We start from the raw sequence: 16,866 nt of genomic DNA, 5'->3' as shown, positions 1-16,866 counted from the left end.
TCATCATGCTCACACATTCACATTACTGATGTTACTGACCGACATACTTCACATTTGTAGCTATTTCTTTACTTCATTATAATAAATAGCTTTAATTTACCATCATCGATTGTGTCAAAATATTTTCCGTAAGATAGAAGACAAACCGTTGTATGAGGATACCTTGAAATAATACAACCCTGACATTTCAAGGAAAATTCTTTTTATTTGGGCTCACATTTTTTTTTTCTGGTCCGGTTGGTGATTGATGAATCTACTTCTCGTACTCGTCCCTACTGAAAACTGCCCAGACTCACTTCCACCTACTAACACAAAGTGCACTGTGGGGACACCAACTTGAAAAATCATGATAGGAAAAAATAAAATGTCATTAAAAAATGATATAATAATGTTTCAACTCATAGTTTCCATTAAACCTGGTGATCTCATCTCAGCAGGGGGCGCCATACTGCCATTACTTGTAAAGTGTCAGGATCCATTTCACTCCTCAACATCTGCCCTGATGTGGCGTTGATATAGTGATAGGGGTGTGTCTCAGTCAGGACCTCCCAAGAGGAGGGTGGACATCTGCTGCTGTTGGGGTCCTGTCACATGAAATTACAGACTTCATGAAATTACAGACTTCATCAAGTCCTCTCCATCCCCTTTGCCCTTCCCCGCCTCCTCCCCCCGTTATGTGACTTTCTTCCCCTCTCCTCTACCTCTTCCCCTCCGTATCTGTCTCTGTCCATTCCCTCTTCCTCTGTGCCCTCCTTTAGTTCGATCCTATACATCACACGAGGTTTTTTTTCTTCCTCACTCTTTTCTCCTCGACTCTCCCTTTTAGCCTCTCTCACCACCCCGCCCCCCTCGTTGCACCTCCCTCTCCTCTCCTCGCCTCTAGGTCACAAGGAGCTGATCCAGCCTCCTGTTCCCGAGTCTTACTAAAACTTCAGTTATGTCAGCCGGCCCGCAGCCGAGCCGCACCAAAGCCCCAGGGAACCGGTGACCTTAAGAGCGCACAGTGAGGAAATGCAAGATATACTGTAGTTTAATAAATGAACAGAGGATGTCTGAAGAAGCAAAGAGAGGGCCGACGGGGAGGAAGAGATAAGGAAAATAATATACAGTATATTAAGAGTATATTCTGTTACATATAATATAAGTAAGATTTAGGGTAGAATGGAGGTATAAAATAATGTACAATGCTATTGTGAAGTGAGTTGACTCCGGACAGCTCGGTTTACTTGTGTACATTGTGATGCAAATAAATTGGCGTGAACTGAAGAAAATCAGTTCTCTTGTGTTCTGTGGGTGTTCGTTACTGAGTTCCTAACAGTGAGATCCTGTGGTGTCTCACCATGAGTCAGATAGATAACAGTTACTGAGCCAGCTGTTAGGTATTGAGTTTTACCATAAGTCATGAAGTCAAAGAAGCTGAGCATCATCAACAGAAAAAAAACATTTGGCGAGCCAGCCAGGAGGAGGACTCCACAGGGACATTGCACGAGCAGGGCGACCTTTGCGCTCTCACAGACTGAACATGCCAGGAGGTCAACATAAAGGCAAAGCAAATGTTCTGCACTGGTGGTGTCGGTCTGTGAGGAGGAAGGGACTGCTGGTGTGGAATGTTCCCCGGGACGTCCTAAGAGCGTAAGATAGGAACTTGTATTCAGTAACAGTGTTTTTGAACCCCACTAACTAATTCACATTTTAATTATAAGTATAGTATAATTCTGAGTGACATAAGTCATCGACTGTACAGTAATAGCTACAGCTGGTAAGTGAGGGGTGTAAGACTAACTAATGTGTATTGGAGTACCATTAGTAGAGGACAGGATGTGGCAACATCTAATGAGAATCAGAAACACAGATCTAAACCCAGATTTCACATTAAATCAGAAAGAAATCACCAAAAGCTGTTCCGTGTCGATGTGTGCGACCCGCCCCTCTCTTGCTGGTTAGCTATGTCACCCATCCTTGAACGATATCAGCCAATTGAATAGGCGTTATCAGCGGTTACCAGCCTCATAGATAAGGGTCTGCTACGCCTATTAGTGGGTTCAGAGGGCCGTTATCATCTATTGACATGGGTGATGACCGATACAAGACGAGAGAACGACGTCGAGATGTAGTGGCCGTGGTCATTGTGGCAGGAACAAAGGAGGAGATCAGTGGTGGATGGAAGGGTCAAACAACACAAACATCGGAGGACTTTCACACGAGCGACCGCTGTTCGTGTCTGGTGTGAAACCAAAAGTCAACGTGGACTCATTTTACCATATTTTTGTTTTCGTAACTCGCGTACCTATCGTGTAACCTAGCGTGTAACGTTACAGCTAGACATTATATGATGCTTATAACTGTTATTTGTCATGTAAATCAAGTCAAATACCATGACATAGAGTCAAAGTTTTGACTTTATTGGGTTTTAAATGGGCGCTACAAACAAGAGCAATTTTTGATCAGTCCAGCACATATGCCGCCGGTAAAAGAGTGACCCTTTTAATCGGTGACTCTCTGATTAAATAAATACTCATCTGTGTTTATTATCTACGCCAACCCTTTACGAAATCTGGCTGAAACTCACCAGTTAAAATCGCCACTCGTTAAACATCTGTTTCTCTGAAAGGGTCATGATCCTGTCAGAATTCTGTAGAACTAGAGTCCGCTGGTGGAATATCGATTCTTACAACCAAACATGCAACAACTAGATATTTTGAAGCTGTTAACAGTTTTGATTAATTGTCTAAAGCCTGCTATCTCATCTGGAAGGCTGGGGTAAACACATATGTTTTATGACATTGACTGTAAAAGGGTCTATGATGTTTATTACTAAGTCCACCACACCAGAATACGTGCCAGAATACGTGCCACCATTGGCAAGCTCATCAATGGCACACTAGCAATAAGTGTGCAAGAAAGTGTTATTAGGAATGTCTCTCTCTTATGGATGTCAAATGACCTTTTTCACAACTCTTGGCAGTTGCGCATGCTGTCATTTACATTATTTATTTGCTGTTTGATTTCCCCCCCCCCCCACTTGCATTTGGCAAAAACCCGCCTTACTCTGCCTCTGATTGGCTAGTACTCGTTGACTCCTTGCAGAATTTGGTAACTTTAATGCTGATAATCAAGATCGGTGGAAGTTTGGAAGAGTTAATGATTTACACCCAGATGTGGATTTGTTTTACAAGGATGGCAGCCTGCTTGTATAGTGCTCTCATATATATACAATGGAGAAAATGTATTCTTTTTTGGTTGCTATGCACATTGCCTATATGGATGGAAAAATGTTTAGATCCGCTGGACATTTCAATTTTGATGAGATAAATAAAGTTAATGTTCACATGGCACATTGATGAACAAGAAAATTTAAAAATGAAAAGGTTGCCGGCCCCTGCACCACACTGAGGAAAACATGACTTCAATGAAAAGATGAAAGACCTTGCACGATAATGAAATGTGCACAGTTGACAGGCCAAAGAATGTGCTGCACATATGTAGCACATATGTAACAGCATCTCCTCCGAGGAAAAGCCCATCACAATTCTGCTGATCCCTTTCCCCCCCAATCAACCCGATGTGAGTGTCAACTCCTGATAAGATCCTTAACCAACCACCACACACCCAAAACACACAGTCGGACTCAGTCACAACCCGGCGCTCACACTCACCCATGGCAAAGAATGGGATCCCCAACAGCGTGGAGTTGAACTTCCCGTCCGATATAAAGAAGATCCCCGCGGCCGTCACGTTGGCAATGCATATGGTCAGCACACCCAGCAGGCCCAGGAACGGCTTCCCCCTCAGGCAGTCCCGCATGGAGCTGGAGATGGTGGCGGCCAGGAGCACCAGCACCAGGCTGACCAGCACCTCCCCCTTGGCCAGCACGCCCGTCTGGTGGAAGTCCCGCCACAGGCTGAAGGAGGTAAGCGACTGGATGTGGAGCTGGTCGGGCGCATGGGGCGCCTCGGCCGTCGACAGCCGGCTGACCAGTGCGCAGAACTCGTTCTCCCAGCGCTCAGCGATGGCATCCTGCACCACGGGTCCGTGGTTGCGGAGGTAGTAGGTGATCTGGACGGCCCGGGCGAACTTGACCTGCTGGTCGCGGCTGTTGGGCGAGAAGGAGACGCCTCCCAGCTGGTGGCCGATGAAGGACACACGGCCATCCTGCAAAGGTGATTTAAAGATATCTGACATGAGCTCTGACGGAAGTGAAAAACACATTTTAAATCACACCATTTGACTGGAAACCAGTATTGTTGGCCTTGACAGCACACGGAGAACACCAGTGATTGGGATGCAGCCAGCTGTACAATATACCGGAGAGTTCCAGCCCACGCGGAGCAGTGCAGCAGCAGTTCTCTGCCTCTTTTGCTTCAGTGTTGATTTACTGTTTCGCTCGAACTCGGCTCACAGCTGTGGACAGAACTGGTTGTTGAGGGTTGATGTACCGCTCCATTGTTAGGACTGAATTCATTTAATCACACAGCGCATTGAAGACACCACGGTGGCGAGAGTTTGGAGATAATGTGATGTGCAATAAGAGTTGTGCAGAGCAGCCGGGGCAATAAAAGTCTGTCCATTAGTCTGCCAGGAAGAAAATACAGAACTGAGGTTATTGCTGGCCGAACCATTCTCATTTATACAGCAATGGTAGCGCTGAATATGTACAATATCTATTTTAGTTTAAGCAGCAGTAGAAAAGAAAGAGAACAGCTGAGGAAGACGGTGACCTAAGAATGTCTCAAGTTAAATCTGACACAAACTGAAACAATTAAACATGTATAACAATTCTGTGTGTGCATTTAGCTCATACAGTGCAGGGGCATGGGGTTGTTTAGTTGAATATGTTAGTCTAGTCTGGCAGAATCATTGATCCTTTATCGGCCTCAGGCAGCAACATCCAGTGAAGCCAATGCGGAAGTTCCTTAAACCTGTGTTCTTTCTAATGACCAGCAGGGGGCGACTCCAGTTGCAAAATGAAGTCTGGTTGTATAGAAGTCTATGAGAAAATGACTCTACTTCTGACTTGATTTATTCCCTCAGTAAACATTGTAAACATGAGTTTATGGTCTCAATCTCTAGTTTCAAGTCTTCTTCAATACAGCATGATGTTCATTTAGTAAACTATGCTCCATTTAGAGTCAAATAGACCATAAAGCAGGGTATGCTTTAGGGCGGGGCTACTTTGTGATAGACAGGTCGCTACCACGGCGTTGGCCGGTCTGGAAGTTGTCCGTGTTTTTGTTTTCCAGTTCATTAAATCTAAGATGCCATATGATTATAATAATTACCTAAATCCGGTCCTGGGTAATCATTTTCCCAAACAGTCAACGGTGTCTCTGTATCTGAATGACGTGAAACGGCTTGAAAGTGACAGCCATCAATGAGACAGCTGTCTGTAGGGGTGGGGATGTGCTGTGAGGTGACTTGAGAAGGCAGAGTGTGTCTGGTAGACATCGCAGTGTCTCCAGTTCTGAGTAAATGTCTAAATAGCTTTCATAAAGGGAACATATATCCAAAGTGCTTTTAACCAGGAAGTAAGGAAGCTACTGTTTATCATGGCTAAGCTGATAATAGCCCTAAAGGGATCCTGATACAGTTCAGCTTGGGGATTCAGTGTCACAGCCAACTAAGACAGGAACAGTATTATTCATTTTTTATCTTAATGCACTTGCACCCTGGCTTTAACGTTCACGGATTATGGTAGCCACCTGTATGACCCATTTAAGAATGCAGTGCATTTCCTGAATTTCATCATGACCAATGCAATCATGCACATACATCAAAGTTCGATGCTTTATTGAGACACTTTCTCTCTTTCCTGAGTAAACGGACCGGCCGCACAACATCGTGAACTCCCACGAGGCACGCTGCTTCATTGTTGCAACCGGAGCAACATCAACGTTAATTTGCATCTTATTGTAGATATAAATTCATTTTGTTACGAGCACAATAATCCAGCACAATCAAACAGCCGCAGGATGCTGTTTCGCATCGGGGGGGGGGGGGGAGCTTGATATAAATCTCTCGCTTCTAGATAATAATAAATCCCAGTGATTGTTTGCTTCAGTTTCTGTGAACAATTTAGCAGCAGAGAGACAAAAAAACTAAATGGATGAGTTATCGTGCCGTGGCATTACGTGGGCAGCAGGATACATTAGTGGTGGTGGACACTGCACCTTAAAAGTCACATCATTGATAACATTCATAAGTCAATGCCCTCCTGTTAGGGCCGGGCATTATGTAACTGACTACCTCTAATATATCAATTTATCAGGCAAGATCTCTGCATTATTTCCGCGCTGCATTATTACTCTCAAAAACCCTCCCACTCTGTGCTTCAAAGCTGTCATTTCATGACAGTGTACGAGTGTGTTTGTGTAATGTAATCACTCAGTAATCGCTCAGGGAACTCGGAAAGCTTTAGCTCTAATTTCACTTGTGTAATTGCACAAAGGTCAAATCAATCTACCGCACTGACTTTTGCAACTTCACTAAAGCTTTATTAAAATGAATCTCAACAGTTCCACCGCACTTATCTAGAAACTCCTGCAGCCCAAACTGAGCCAATGCTGTGCAGAGACCGTGTGCAGGGCGGAAACACGTGCATCATCGCGGCAGAGCTTTCTGAAGAAAACGCTCAAGCTTTGTTTTCTGTTCTTGTTTTTTCGCCACCCTTTAGCAAAGAGAAAATATAGATCTCAGTGTACGTGTGTGTTGGAGACAAAGAGATAAAGAACGAGAGCAGGTGGTGGATAGGGCACCGCACGAAAGCAAGTGTGCGTGTGTGTGTGTGTGTGTGTATAGAGAAATCCCTGTAAGGAGTTGAGTGATATGTGAAAAGGCAGGAAGTGACAACTGACGGGCGGGAGAGGTGGAGAGACACACTTCCAGGTTTCATGAACACATTTAAACAGAGAAAGCATTCAATAGAGTGGTGCAGGAAGGAGTCCTTAAACCAGGAGATGAGTTAGCATTTATTTTTCAATGGGTTTTTGGTTACATGCCTGGGGAACACAACCTGATGTTTCGGTTCTTTGACTTGAAGTAAGTCAGTAAATACCTGTAGTCTCATGATTTTGCTTTTACGTCTGACACGTGAATTTGAGACTACATCGTGCTGAGCAGTCTCACTTAGCTCATGAGTTTTAGTTTATAGCCTAACGTTGGCTTTTTACATCTGCCGATTACATTCACACTGTTTGTGAAGATTATCTTGCAGAACAAAACGTGTAAGTATCATATACATTTATTTTGTCAAGGGAACCAGTGTGATGCTAACTTCTGGGTTTGGCCTACAAAAATGCATCATCCCTGATCTAACAAATGTAGTGTTAATATACTTTTACTGTTTTCTAAGGAAACAGAATATCACTGTTTCTTGAATATGAAGAGCCTTTGGGGGAGCTCCACTACTTAAATTAGATTAAAGCTTAATCTTGAAGCCTAAAACTAGTTTATAAAAAGTAGTATATATGTGACACTCAAATGTATAGTCTGATCACAGATCAGATATCAGAACAGCGTGAAATGCACCTTCAACATCAGAAACATCTCAAGGTGCAACATTTAAATTCTTGGGGACATCACCGAATCAAATCCTTGTTGATTTCTGTTTTTCATCGAGAAAAGAATCATGAAGGTGTTCAACCCACAAAGTAACGCATTATTTATTTTGTGTCACAAATGCACCGTTTGGAGTAGTTTACTTTCTGGCTTCCTTTCATTCATTGTCATCTACAATGCAACCAATCTATCCATTTAAACATAAAAATACATAAACTATTGTGGCATGGTTGGGCAACAATTCAGTGAAATCAAATGATTTCAGTGGTATTGTGCCTTTTAGTTTTCATTTTACAAAAGAAATGATATTATTCAAATTCATAACCCCAGGCAAATTTCAAATTAAGAAAATATATTGTATGCTGAAAATTCTAAATGAAGGGTTCTAGTGCAGTTTCAGGAGAACGATCTGAGGATTCTATTGACTGTTTTTTATTATCAAGTACCCAAACGCACCCTGCGGCGAGCCAATTATTGACACACACACATATAGCTAGTTCTCCCATCCTCCAATCACATCCCCCCTCCTGCAGCATTTAAACTGTCACGGACCTCCCTCTCTGCATATCGGCTGATATCCTGCTGCCTCGGCGCTGCCGCTCTCACCTCCAATTTTATGATTTATTAAAGTGAATGGGGGGGTTAAAATAGCCGTTGACCTTAGCTTGACATTGCCACGCAGCATACTAACCCAAACTACCAATAACTTAATTCAATCTGGCACTCAATTTCCCTGTCCCCTCATGAATGCAACAAGAAGCTTTATCTTGTCAAACACAATATTATTAGTGTTAGAATGTGTGTGCACTCCAGATATAGCAGACCTCTGCCTTTTTAAATCTATTTTGACCATCAGAGCTTTATCTACGGAGGCCCAGAGCAGTCAAATTACTCTTTGCTAAGGTCTCGTATTATCACAATATGACAACTTGTTGTAAACATTTGACAATAGAATAGACACACTCTATACCCAGGAAGACTAGCACATCCACGGCCTTGCTGTCTCAAGTTGATGCGCTGTTTCATTTGCGATCACTTTCGATGTGTCAAAATAAAAACATAATAAAATTTGTATTGCAGGATAACGGATGAAAGAAAAAGAAAATTGTCATTACTTTCCAAAACAATTGATTCAATTGCTTTCCGATCTAGCAGCCCTTTGGGCTCGATGGCATAAGTTTGCCAGTGCCTCGCAAAACTATTACGAATGACTATTACACAAAGAATTTGTAGTGTTTTCTGATCAGCCACCTTTAAGATTGCTGTCTGGGCAACTAAATTGCTTGATTATGGTTATAAAACGTATGGCAATAGCATTAAAGACTCAACATGCTAATAGTGGACTGGACCTCCTCCCTAAGAGGTTTTGCATTGCTACAATACTATAACGTCACTGTCACCTTTGTTTCTCAGACAGAGGTCATTACTATTAGCACACCAGAAATACATTGGTGTCGGCATACATGTAGACTGATAGGTAAGAAGAAATTGTAGTGCAGGGTTATAAGGTCAATCAATTAGTTGATTGACAGAAAATTAAGCTGCAACAAAACTGATTATCAATTGTGACTAGAGCAAACATGCTGATGCTAAGAAAGTACAATCTTACTATGTTCCTCTCAGTTCAGCTTGCTTGCATGCTAACATTAGCTAATTAGCACTAAAAACAGCGTGACTAGTTTGTGCAGGAAAAGTCAGGGGAATACCACAGTGATTAAAACTCATTCTGAGGACATACATTGCGTGAACTATTGATAAGACATTTTAATAAAAAACAAAACATATCAACCTGCTGGTGGCGCTAGAGGAAAAGTCAGGGGATCACCAAAGTCACTTGGATGTCTTTCATGGCAAACCATCATATAGATATTTCATTTTGAAACAAAGTGGTTCTCTGACCGACCTACCAACCAACCGTTTATTTGTATGACCTGAGACAAACTGACTGTCGGTATAGGAAAACTCAAACTGAGAGCCCAATTGGCTATCAGCAGATGATCAGATACCAGCGTTGCTATACGTCCAATCTGTTGCTGCAACAGCTTTGGCTCTTCAACTAGCAATCAGCAAGCTCTATTTGACCACCTGATAATAGGCTGCTAGTGGTATGGATGCAGGATGAAACCACAGTGCATTGACAATGACTGGCTGGCAGCTAACATCCTACAATTCGGTAGCCATTAAACAGAGGTTTTGATCTTTGGTGGAGAACATCATAAACTACAGATACAGTCCTCCATTGCGTCACTTACTGACAGTGTTAAGTCTATGGCAACCATGGGGTAACCTTTGCCACTCATCCGCTAAGCAGCAATATCAATATCAATTAAGAAACATCTGTAAGATAAGACACATGCTCAATTTGAATGACACAGGAAAAAAAGCATACATGCTTTTATATCATCACGTACTATAAATCTGTCTTTACCTGTTTAAACTCTCACAATTGCAATTCATCCAGAACTCTGCAGCCAGATTATGAACTAAATCTATGAGGTCTTGTCATATCTCTTTGCTTTTAGCACCACTGCACTGGTTGCCTATTACCTTTAGAATTCATTTCACGATTCTATCAATTACCTAAGAGGCCATCCATGATCTGGTACCATATTATATCAGAGACCTTTTAGCCCCTTAGAGCCCAGCCAGGCCCCTAAGATCCGCTGACCAAAGCCTTTTAGTCCTTCCACCGACCAGACTGAAAGCCAGGGTTGATTGTGCATTTTCGGTTGTGGCCGCTCGGCTTTGTACCAGCCTCCACGGCAGCTTTGAAGTGCCTCCTTAAAACTCACTTTTACAAGACGATCTACACTTGAAAAAGTTTTACTTTTCCATTATCGCACCAGTTCATATCTCCTCTTTATGTAGAGTTTTATTTGTACCTTTATTGTTGCACTTCCAGATATTTTCCACTTTTATCTGTTTTGAATTCTTTTATTGGAATTCTGTCTGTTTATTATGCGATCACTTCTGATACATGCATCATATTTGTTTGAATATACGTGGTTATTTCCCCTTTCCACATCTTACTTAATTATATGAAGATATTTAAAAAAATGTTATTTTTGCAGTTGCACCTCCATCTGTTTATGTATGGGCTCAGTGCTCCTTGATGTGATGTCATTTTCATTTGTAACACTGAATTTGTTAAATATAATAAAAAGTTTTATTCTGTAAATCTTTTAATCTGGAAAGCACTTTGTGCTTCAGCATATAAAATGATGTATACATAATATCTTTATTGTTATTAAGAGCTTTTTCACATTTGAATGCTGCATAATTGTACTTTCATATCGATATTTCTTTATTAGATATAGTTCTCCTAATTTATTCATGATGCCCCATTTGTTGATTCTTTTTTTTAATCATACTGTTTAATGTCATATTTTTGTAACTCCTGACAGTTTCAAAAGATTACACGGCTGAAAGTGCAGCAGAGGGGGCACAACAAAGAACACATATTTGAAGCATTTTCTCCTGGGAACAGAGCTAAAGTTCAGCTCAGCAAAAAAGTAGGATTTTGTCTGTATAACAAGCAACAGAAATAAACCCCAAGTTTATGACATCAAAGCGGAGTATGAGGCATGAGAAGTCCAGAAAATAAATTAGCCCAGACGGCTCGTCAAACGGGCAGACGGTGAGAGAAGGAGAACTCAGGAACACGGGAGAGAGACTGAGGGGAGCCGGAGAGGAAGGAGGTCACCAACATTCAAGAACAGAAAAACTGGAATTTGTGTCAGGAAGCAATGATAAAGCGAGTGTGCCATGCCTGATTACTGTAGAGTGACTTTGGATAATTGATTATCGTTTTTTCAAACAAAAAAGCGAAACGTCGTTGCCATGGTTGGCCAAACGAGGTATGGCCAACCATGGCAGCGGTAGAACAGCAACTCCTGTGTTAAATCACTGTTTTTTTCTCAAAGGAGTCTGGGTTTAGCTTTTAAATTGTTTCTGCTGGCTTAAATTTTTTCATATTTTTATATATTTTTTGTACTATTTAATGACCTTTTATGGACCAAGCGATTAATCAATGAGACAAAAACAAACGTCAGCAGATGAATTGTGATTCAAACGTATAAATCTCTTCCAGATGTCTTGTTTACTTACTTTAGATACCAGAACGTTGGAAGTGGCAGTAAAACATGTTCTTTTACGCACAAATTCACTCCCCTCTCGATTTATTGATAAGGCATGTTAGGAATTGGTTCGCGGTGGTTCCTCATTTTGAATAAGTCGGTTCTCAAAGAAAAAGTTTAGGAAAACACTGTTGTGACTTTTGTGTTTTAAAACAAACGAACTAATCATGGCAGCGGTAGACCAGCAACTCCTAGGTTAAATTGCTGGGTTTTTCATATTTATATATTATTATATATTCATTCGTTTTAGCTTTTCAATTCTTTCTGCTTTTCTGTGTTTTATATCGTTGTGAACAAAATATAATTGGGTTTTGGTATGTCTTTAACTTTTTACTATTTTATGACCTTTTATGGACCAAACAATTAATCAATTAGTCAAAAAAATAACAATAATTGATAATATAAATACTTGTTAGCTGCAGCCTTCATCATTATTTCCATTAGTCGATAAGCTGAATGAAATAATTTGAGCAGAAAGAAACTTCTTCTTTCCCCTAAGCCCAAAGGTGATGTCTTCAAATATGTACAGTTCTGCCATTCAACTGGAAGGAAGATTGCTTGCGTGGGTCAAAACGTCGCTGCAGTGCAATCTGAATCTGATAAACGGCAACTCTCCAACAACAATGTCCTGTTACGCCGGATTAACCAGACCTCACTATGAACCCTCATAATTGGAACCTGAAAGACTCAGCAACAGGAACAAAAGTCCATTCTCCGTCCTCCATTGGGGCAGCAGCAGTGGCCTGGTGCCACTGAAGGTACTGTATTTGTATCCTGAGGTGAACTAATCCTTTAACAATCTCACCGCCGAGTGACAACGTGAGAAATACAGAGGCAAAAGAATAAAAATAAACTTTAAATAGAGATATTGCTGCATGCATGTCTATTTAATAGTGAATATAAGCTATATGACTCTGCTGAGTGGCTGTTTGTTCTCCAACAGAGCCAAGACTGAAGAGTCTCATTCTAATCGTGCGGCTCTCCAGCACAAAAATTATTTTTGTTATACAGCCTGTATGAGGATAAATTATGTGGCTCACTGCGTATCACGACACAGTGCGGTAATATACCTTTGTTTTCCCACGGCAAAAATAAAAAGAACAGCACAGGTGTATTTAATGGCAATAATGATGGCCGCGTTCCACTTAGCGGGAGTTCCTGGTATTGTGTGTGTGTGCTGACTCGCCGGAACGCTTCATTGAACTGAGCCTGGGTCGTTATTGTTATTAATTACACCTGTGCCTCTCCTCTCGTCGTAATGTTCGCTGTGAAAAAGGTTCGGTCCTCATCGACGCCTTCTTTGGACTACGGCATCTCCAAAATGCCGACTTTTAAATAAATCCGCCCAGTATTTCAGATCAGTGACACATTTTCCAGATCATTTGCATGGTGTATTTTTCTTAAAGGGGACAGTTCGGATTGGGGTTGCATGAGGTGCTTATCCTCACAGTGCTCATTCACATAGTGCTGCTGTAGACGGATCGATATCCGTTTAAGTGACTCCGGAGTAACCCTTTAGAACAGTCAATCCCAAAGACTGGTTGGGGACCCACGGGTGGGACGCAGGAAAACATTTTTGGGGTCTGCAAATGAATTTGCAGAATTTCTTCCACAGTCTTTTATTGAACAATTATATCTGCAGAACACGTGTGGGCTACATGAGGGAGCCTGAATGTCCGTATTATTGTGTTAAGTCTACTTATAACATTGCTTCTAATAGGAAAGGCTAGCGTACATCTGTTTGTTTAACTGAGGAGAGGAAATGAGAAGAATGAGATAGCCTGTTACTCAACTAAGCCAACTAAATGCATTTACTTGGTCTCATTTGTGAAGAAACATGCATAAAAGGAAAGTGTGATTTCCCAAATGTACATTTCTTCCAAACGGCTGGTTTACCTAGTTGGCAGTAAAAATGCTCAGGAACGTTCTTTTACGCACACATTCTCTCCTCTCACGATTTTTTACATGAGGCCTGTTTACGAGTTGGTTCGCAGCGGTTTGTCATTTTGAATAAGTGGCTCCTCGTAGAAAAAGTTTGGGAAATCACTGTTGTGTGACTTTGGTGTTTTAAAACAAACTAACCAACGATGGCAGCGGTAGAGCAGCAGCTCCTGTGTTCAATTACTTTTTTCAAAGGAGTCTGGTGGCTTTAAAGAAAGCATAGCCCACGGCTTCAGCTCCCTGATGGAAATGGCTGTCTGACAACAAAAGGGCGGAAAATATTCTAAATATGGCGTACACTTGAAACATCTTTTTGACGCCTTAAAAAAGAAAAGAATATCAGATTGCTGCTGGCCCCGTCCACAGCAGTGCATTGCTTTGCTCCCGTGCTGGTACTCCTGTCTTTTTCTCTAAACTCCACTGTAGGTAAAACACTGACTACTGAGGAGTACATCATGCTATACCACACTCGGACACTGGAGGTGTCCCTTTAAGAGGTTGGACTTTCTCAACCCAGACATTGATCAACATTTATTGCTTCATTCTAAATCCCCAAAATATGAAGATGCATGCTTTTTCCCCCAGTGAACAGCAATGTTATGTAGAGGCAATGCTGTATATATGTGTATATATATATATACACTGTATAGTGCTGAATGAGTGTGTTATAGTGTGTGCTTGCGTCCATTGGGCCTCACGCTGCAACCTTCTCTTAAATATCTGTTGCAACCAAAACCAAAAGAAATGTAGAAAAGGGGATGAAGAACTACAGCAGAAGGGAAATTGTGGATAAAATTTCAACAAAGTAAATGCGGTTTTCCAGAGCGGTCAGCTGTGCACTTTACAGGGAAAATCCAAAAGCGTCTAAGAGCAAGCATGTACGCCAAGGGTTTGGATCAATGGACTAATAGCACTTCTTTAATAATCCAAACATCCAACTGAAAATAATCAAAATTTGTTTATGGGATATTCATGCCTTCTCTTTAAAATCCCCCAAATGCAACACGTATGTTTCCTTGCAGAATTTGTGGCCTGTGAAAACAAGATGTTTTCTGGGTAAGAGTGCCCCTGACCACCAAAATAAAATGTCTTCCACGGTTAACACTTGAAATGATGAAGGTAGTACGACATGTAAACCGTACTTTGGTGTTTCATTGTTGCCTCTTTACTCAATTATATTATTTTTCTTTTTTTACCAAATCAGCTAAATACTGGCAGTGAGGAAGAGTTTGGGTCGATAAGAATGATAATAAATATGAAACAGAATGTATATCATGCCCTCTAAACCCTAAAAGACAATCTGGTTTGAGTTGAAATCAAACACTATAACAAACCCTAGTACTTCGAAAAGCGCAAAACAAATGCATGAGGCCCACTGTCTATCAAATCTGTACAGTACCCTGAACGCAGCACAATAGAGATCTAAAACTCGCAACAAACCCTGAACCTAGCACTGCACATGTCTTGGGGTGTGACACGGATGTACATCTGTTCATTCTTTGTACAACACATACACACAAGAAAAGCCAAGGCAGACAGTATATGTACTCTTGCTTGTGTGCAACAGATTTTCAGTGTAAAAGCCTCACGCGCACGCCCGATCAGACAAATAGCAACCGGGCTCCATCTGCAGAGCACACCCGCACTTGTGCGATGCATATGTGGGCCTGTGCACTGAACGTGCAGCCACAAGCATCATCTTGTTGCTTTGCTGCTGCTGCTGCTGCTAAAAGCATCGACTCAGCTGCATGTGCGCGGTCAGATCTCACTGGGGGAGACCGAGAGGAAAGAATTCCAGGCAGGAGAGGATGCCATGGGAGTCTATCAGCTATTACGTGGAGCCATGTCATGCTGCATGCACGCATGTGCTGCCCCAGAGAAGGCAGGAGGGGAGACACTGCATCAACAAAAAAAAAAAGGCAGGGTATCCCTGTGTGTGTGTGTGTGTGTGTGTGTGTGTATTAGTGTGTGAGAGCAGAGAGCAGTGAGGGGCTACATGCAGCCAATCAATTCACCTGCACCAACATGGGAGGAGGTTGGAAAAAAATGTCGGCTGTGATATATAGAGAGAGAGGGTTCCCTCCTCCGGCTGACATATGTGGCAATCCCCCCCCCCCCCCACACACACACACACACACACACACACATACACACAACACAGCCCGGCTTCCTTCCTTCATTCACAAATAATGGCAAGCTCCGAGCTCCTGCTATTCACATGCTGACTGCTGCTGCACCGTCACCACAGCTCTGATGGAGAGATTCTTTTTTATTTTTGGAGGGGGGCTATATGCACAGGCCCGGCCTGACGTGTGTGTGTGTGTGTGTGTGTGTGTGTGTGTGTGTGTGTGTGTGTGTGCGGGCGCGCAAAATATAAAGAAACCTCACCTTCAGCGTCGTGTTCGGATAGCTCACGGGCACCTTATGGAAGGTGCTGTTGGAGAGCACCGCCTGCCCGATGTCCTCGAAGATGGTGACGATGTCGTCCAGGAGGCAGCGCTTGTCCCGGTGCCTCAGCACGCAGAGGTGCGCGAACGTGTAATTGAACCCTTTGTAATTGACGCGCAGGTCCAGCACCTGCTTGTGGACCCGCAGGACCTGGTCGGCGAGCTCCAGGATGTTCCCCCCGGACCCGGCGAGCAGGATGAGCCTGCCGTATCTGCCCGGCGTGTGCAGATCAGAGTACAGCTTGTGCTTCGACTGGTCGATGGGGAACAGGCTGTTGGCGAGACTGCGCTCGATCTTGGCGAGGCTGTGGGTCGGCGCGACCAGCACCTCCAAGTCCGTCTCCGGCGTGAATCGGCTGAGCACAGTGGAGCCGAAGATGATGGTGAGGACCGCGGGGACGGTGAGGAAGAACACGGGGTGCCTGCTAACGAATAAGCCCAGCCAGTAGAACGAAGCCTTGAGCCCTCTGTGGATCACTTGCCGCAGCATCCTCCACAAAATCCCGCTCGCAGATGCCCCGTCTCCTCCGATGAAGCACATGTGACATCAAATTCCGTCCCCCCCCCCCCCCCCCCCCCCACCCCCCCCCCCCCCCCCCGGCTTAGTCCAATTCGTTAAGAGATTTACACCAGGCTACACCGCCGCTTACGCACGCACACACGCGCGCGCACTCACTCGCACACACACATATCGCAACACCTGGAAAAAAGAAAAAAAAACAGCACTGCAGCAATTCGCGGCAAGACGGACGGACGCACACACACGCGCACGCATGCATGCATACACA

General features: G+C 43.0%; 1 protein-coding gene across 1 annotated transcript in view; it reads right to left on the bottom strand.

Moving 5' to 3' along the window:
* Nucleotides 1-16,619, bottom strand: part of ptchd4 (patched domain containing 4) — a 34,606-nt gene extending 17,987 nt beyond the window's left edge. Inside the window, exons 1-2 of the mRNA XM_076083536.1 lie at nt 16,194-16,619; nt 3,657-4,152 (exon numbers count right to left, since the gene is read on the bottom strand). Of these exons, the coding sequence (XP_075939651.1) occupies nt 3,657-4,152; nt 16,194-16,619 (922 nt within the window). The remainder of the gene's footprint in view (nt 1-3,656; nt 4,153-16,193) is intronic.
* Between the last annotated feature and the right edge of the window lie 247 nt (nt 16,620-16,866).

Source organism: Anarhichas minor, unplaced genomic scaffold (assembly GCF_050575085.1).
Source record: "Anarhichas minor isolate MPS153535 unplaced genomic scaffold, ASM5057508v1 ptg000136l, whole genome shotgun sequence".
Lineage (NCBI taxonomy): Eukaryota > Metazoa > Chordata > Actinopteri > Perciformes > Anarhichadidae > Anarhichas > Anarhichas minor.
The sequence above is the reverse complement of the archived record's forward strand: the minus strand, read 5'-3'. Positions and strand labels throughout refer to the sequence as shown.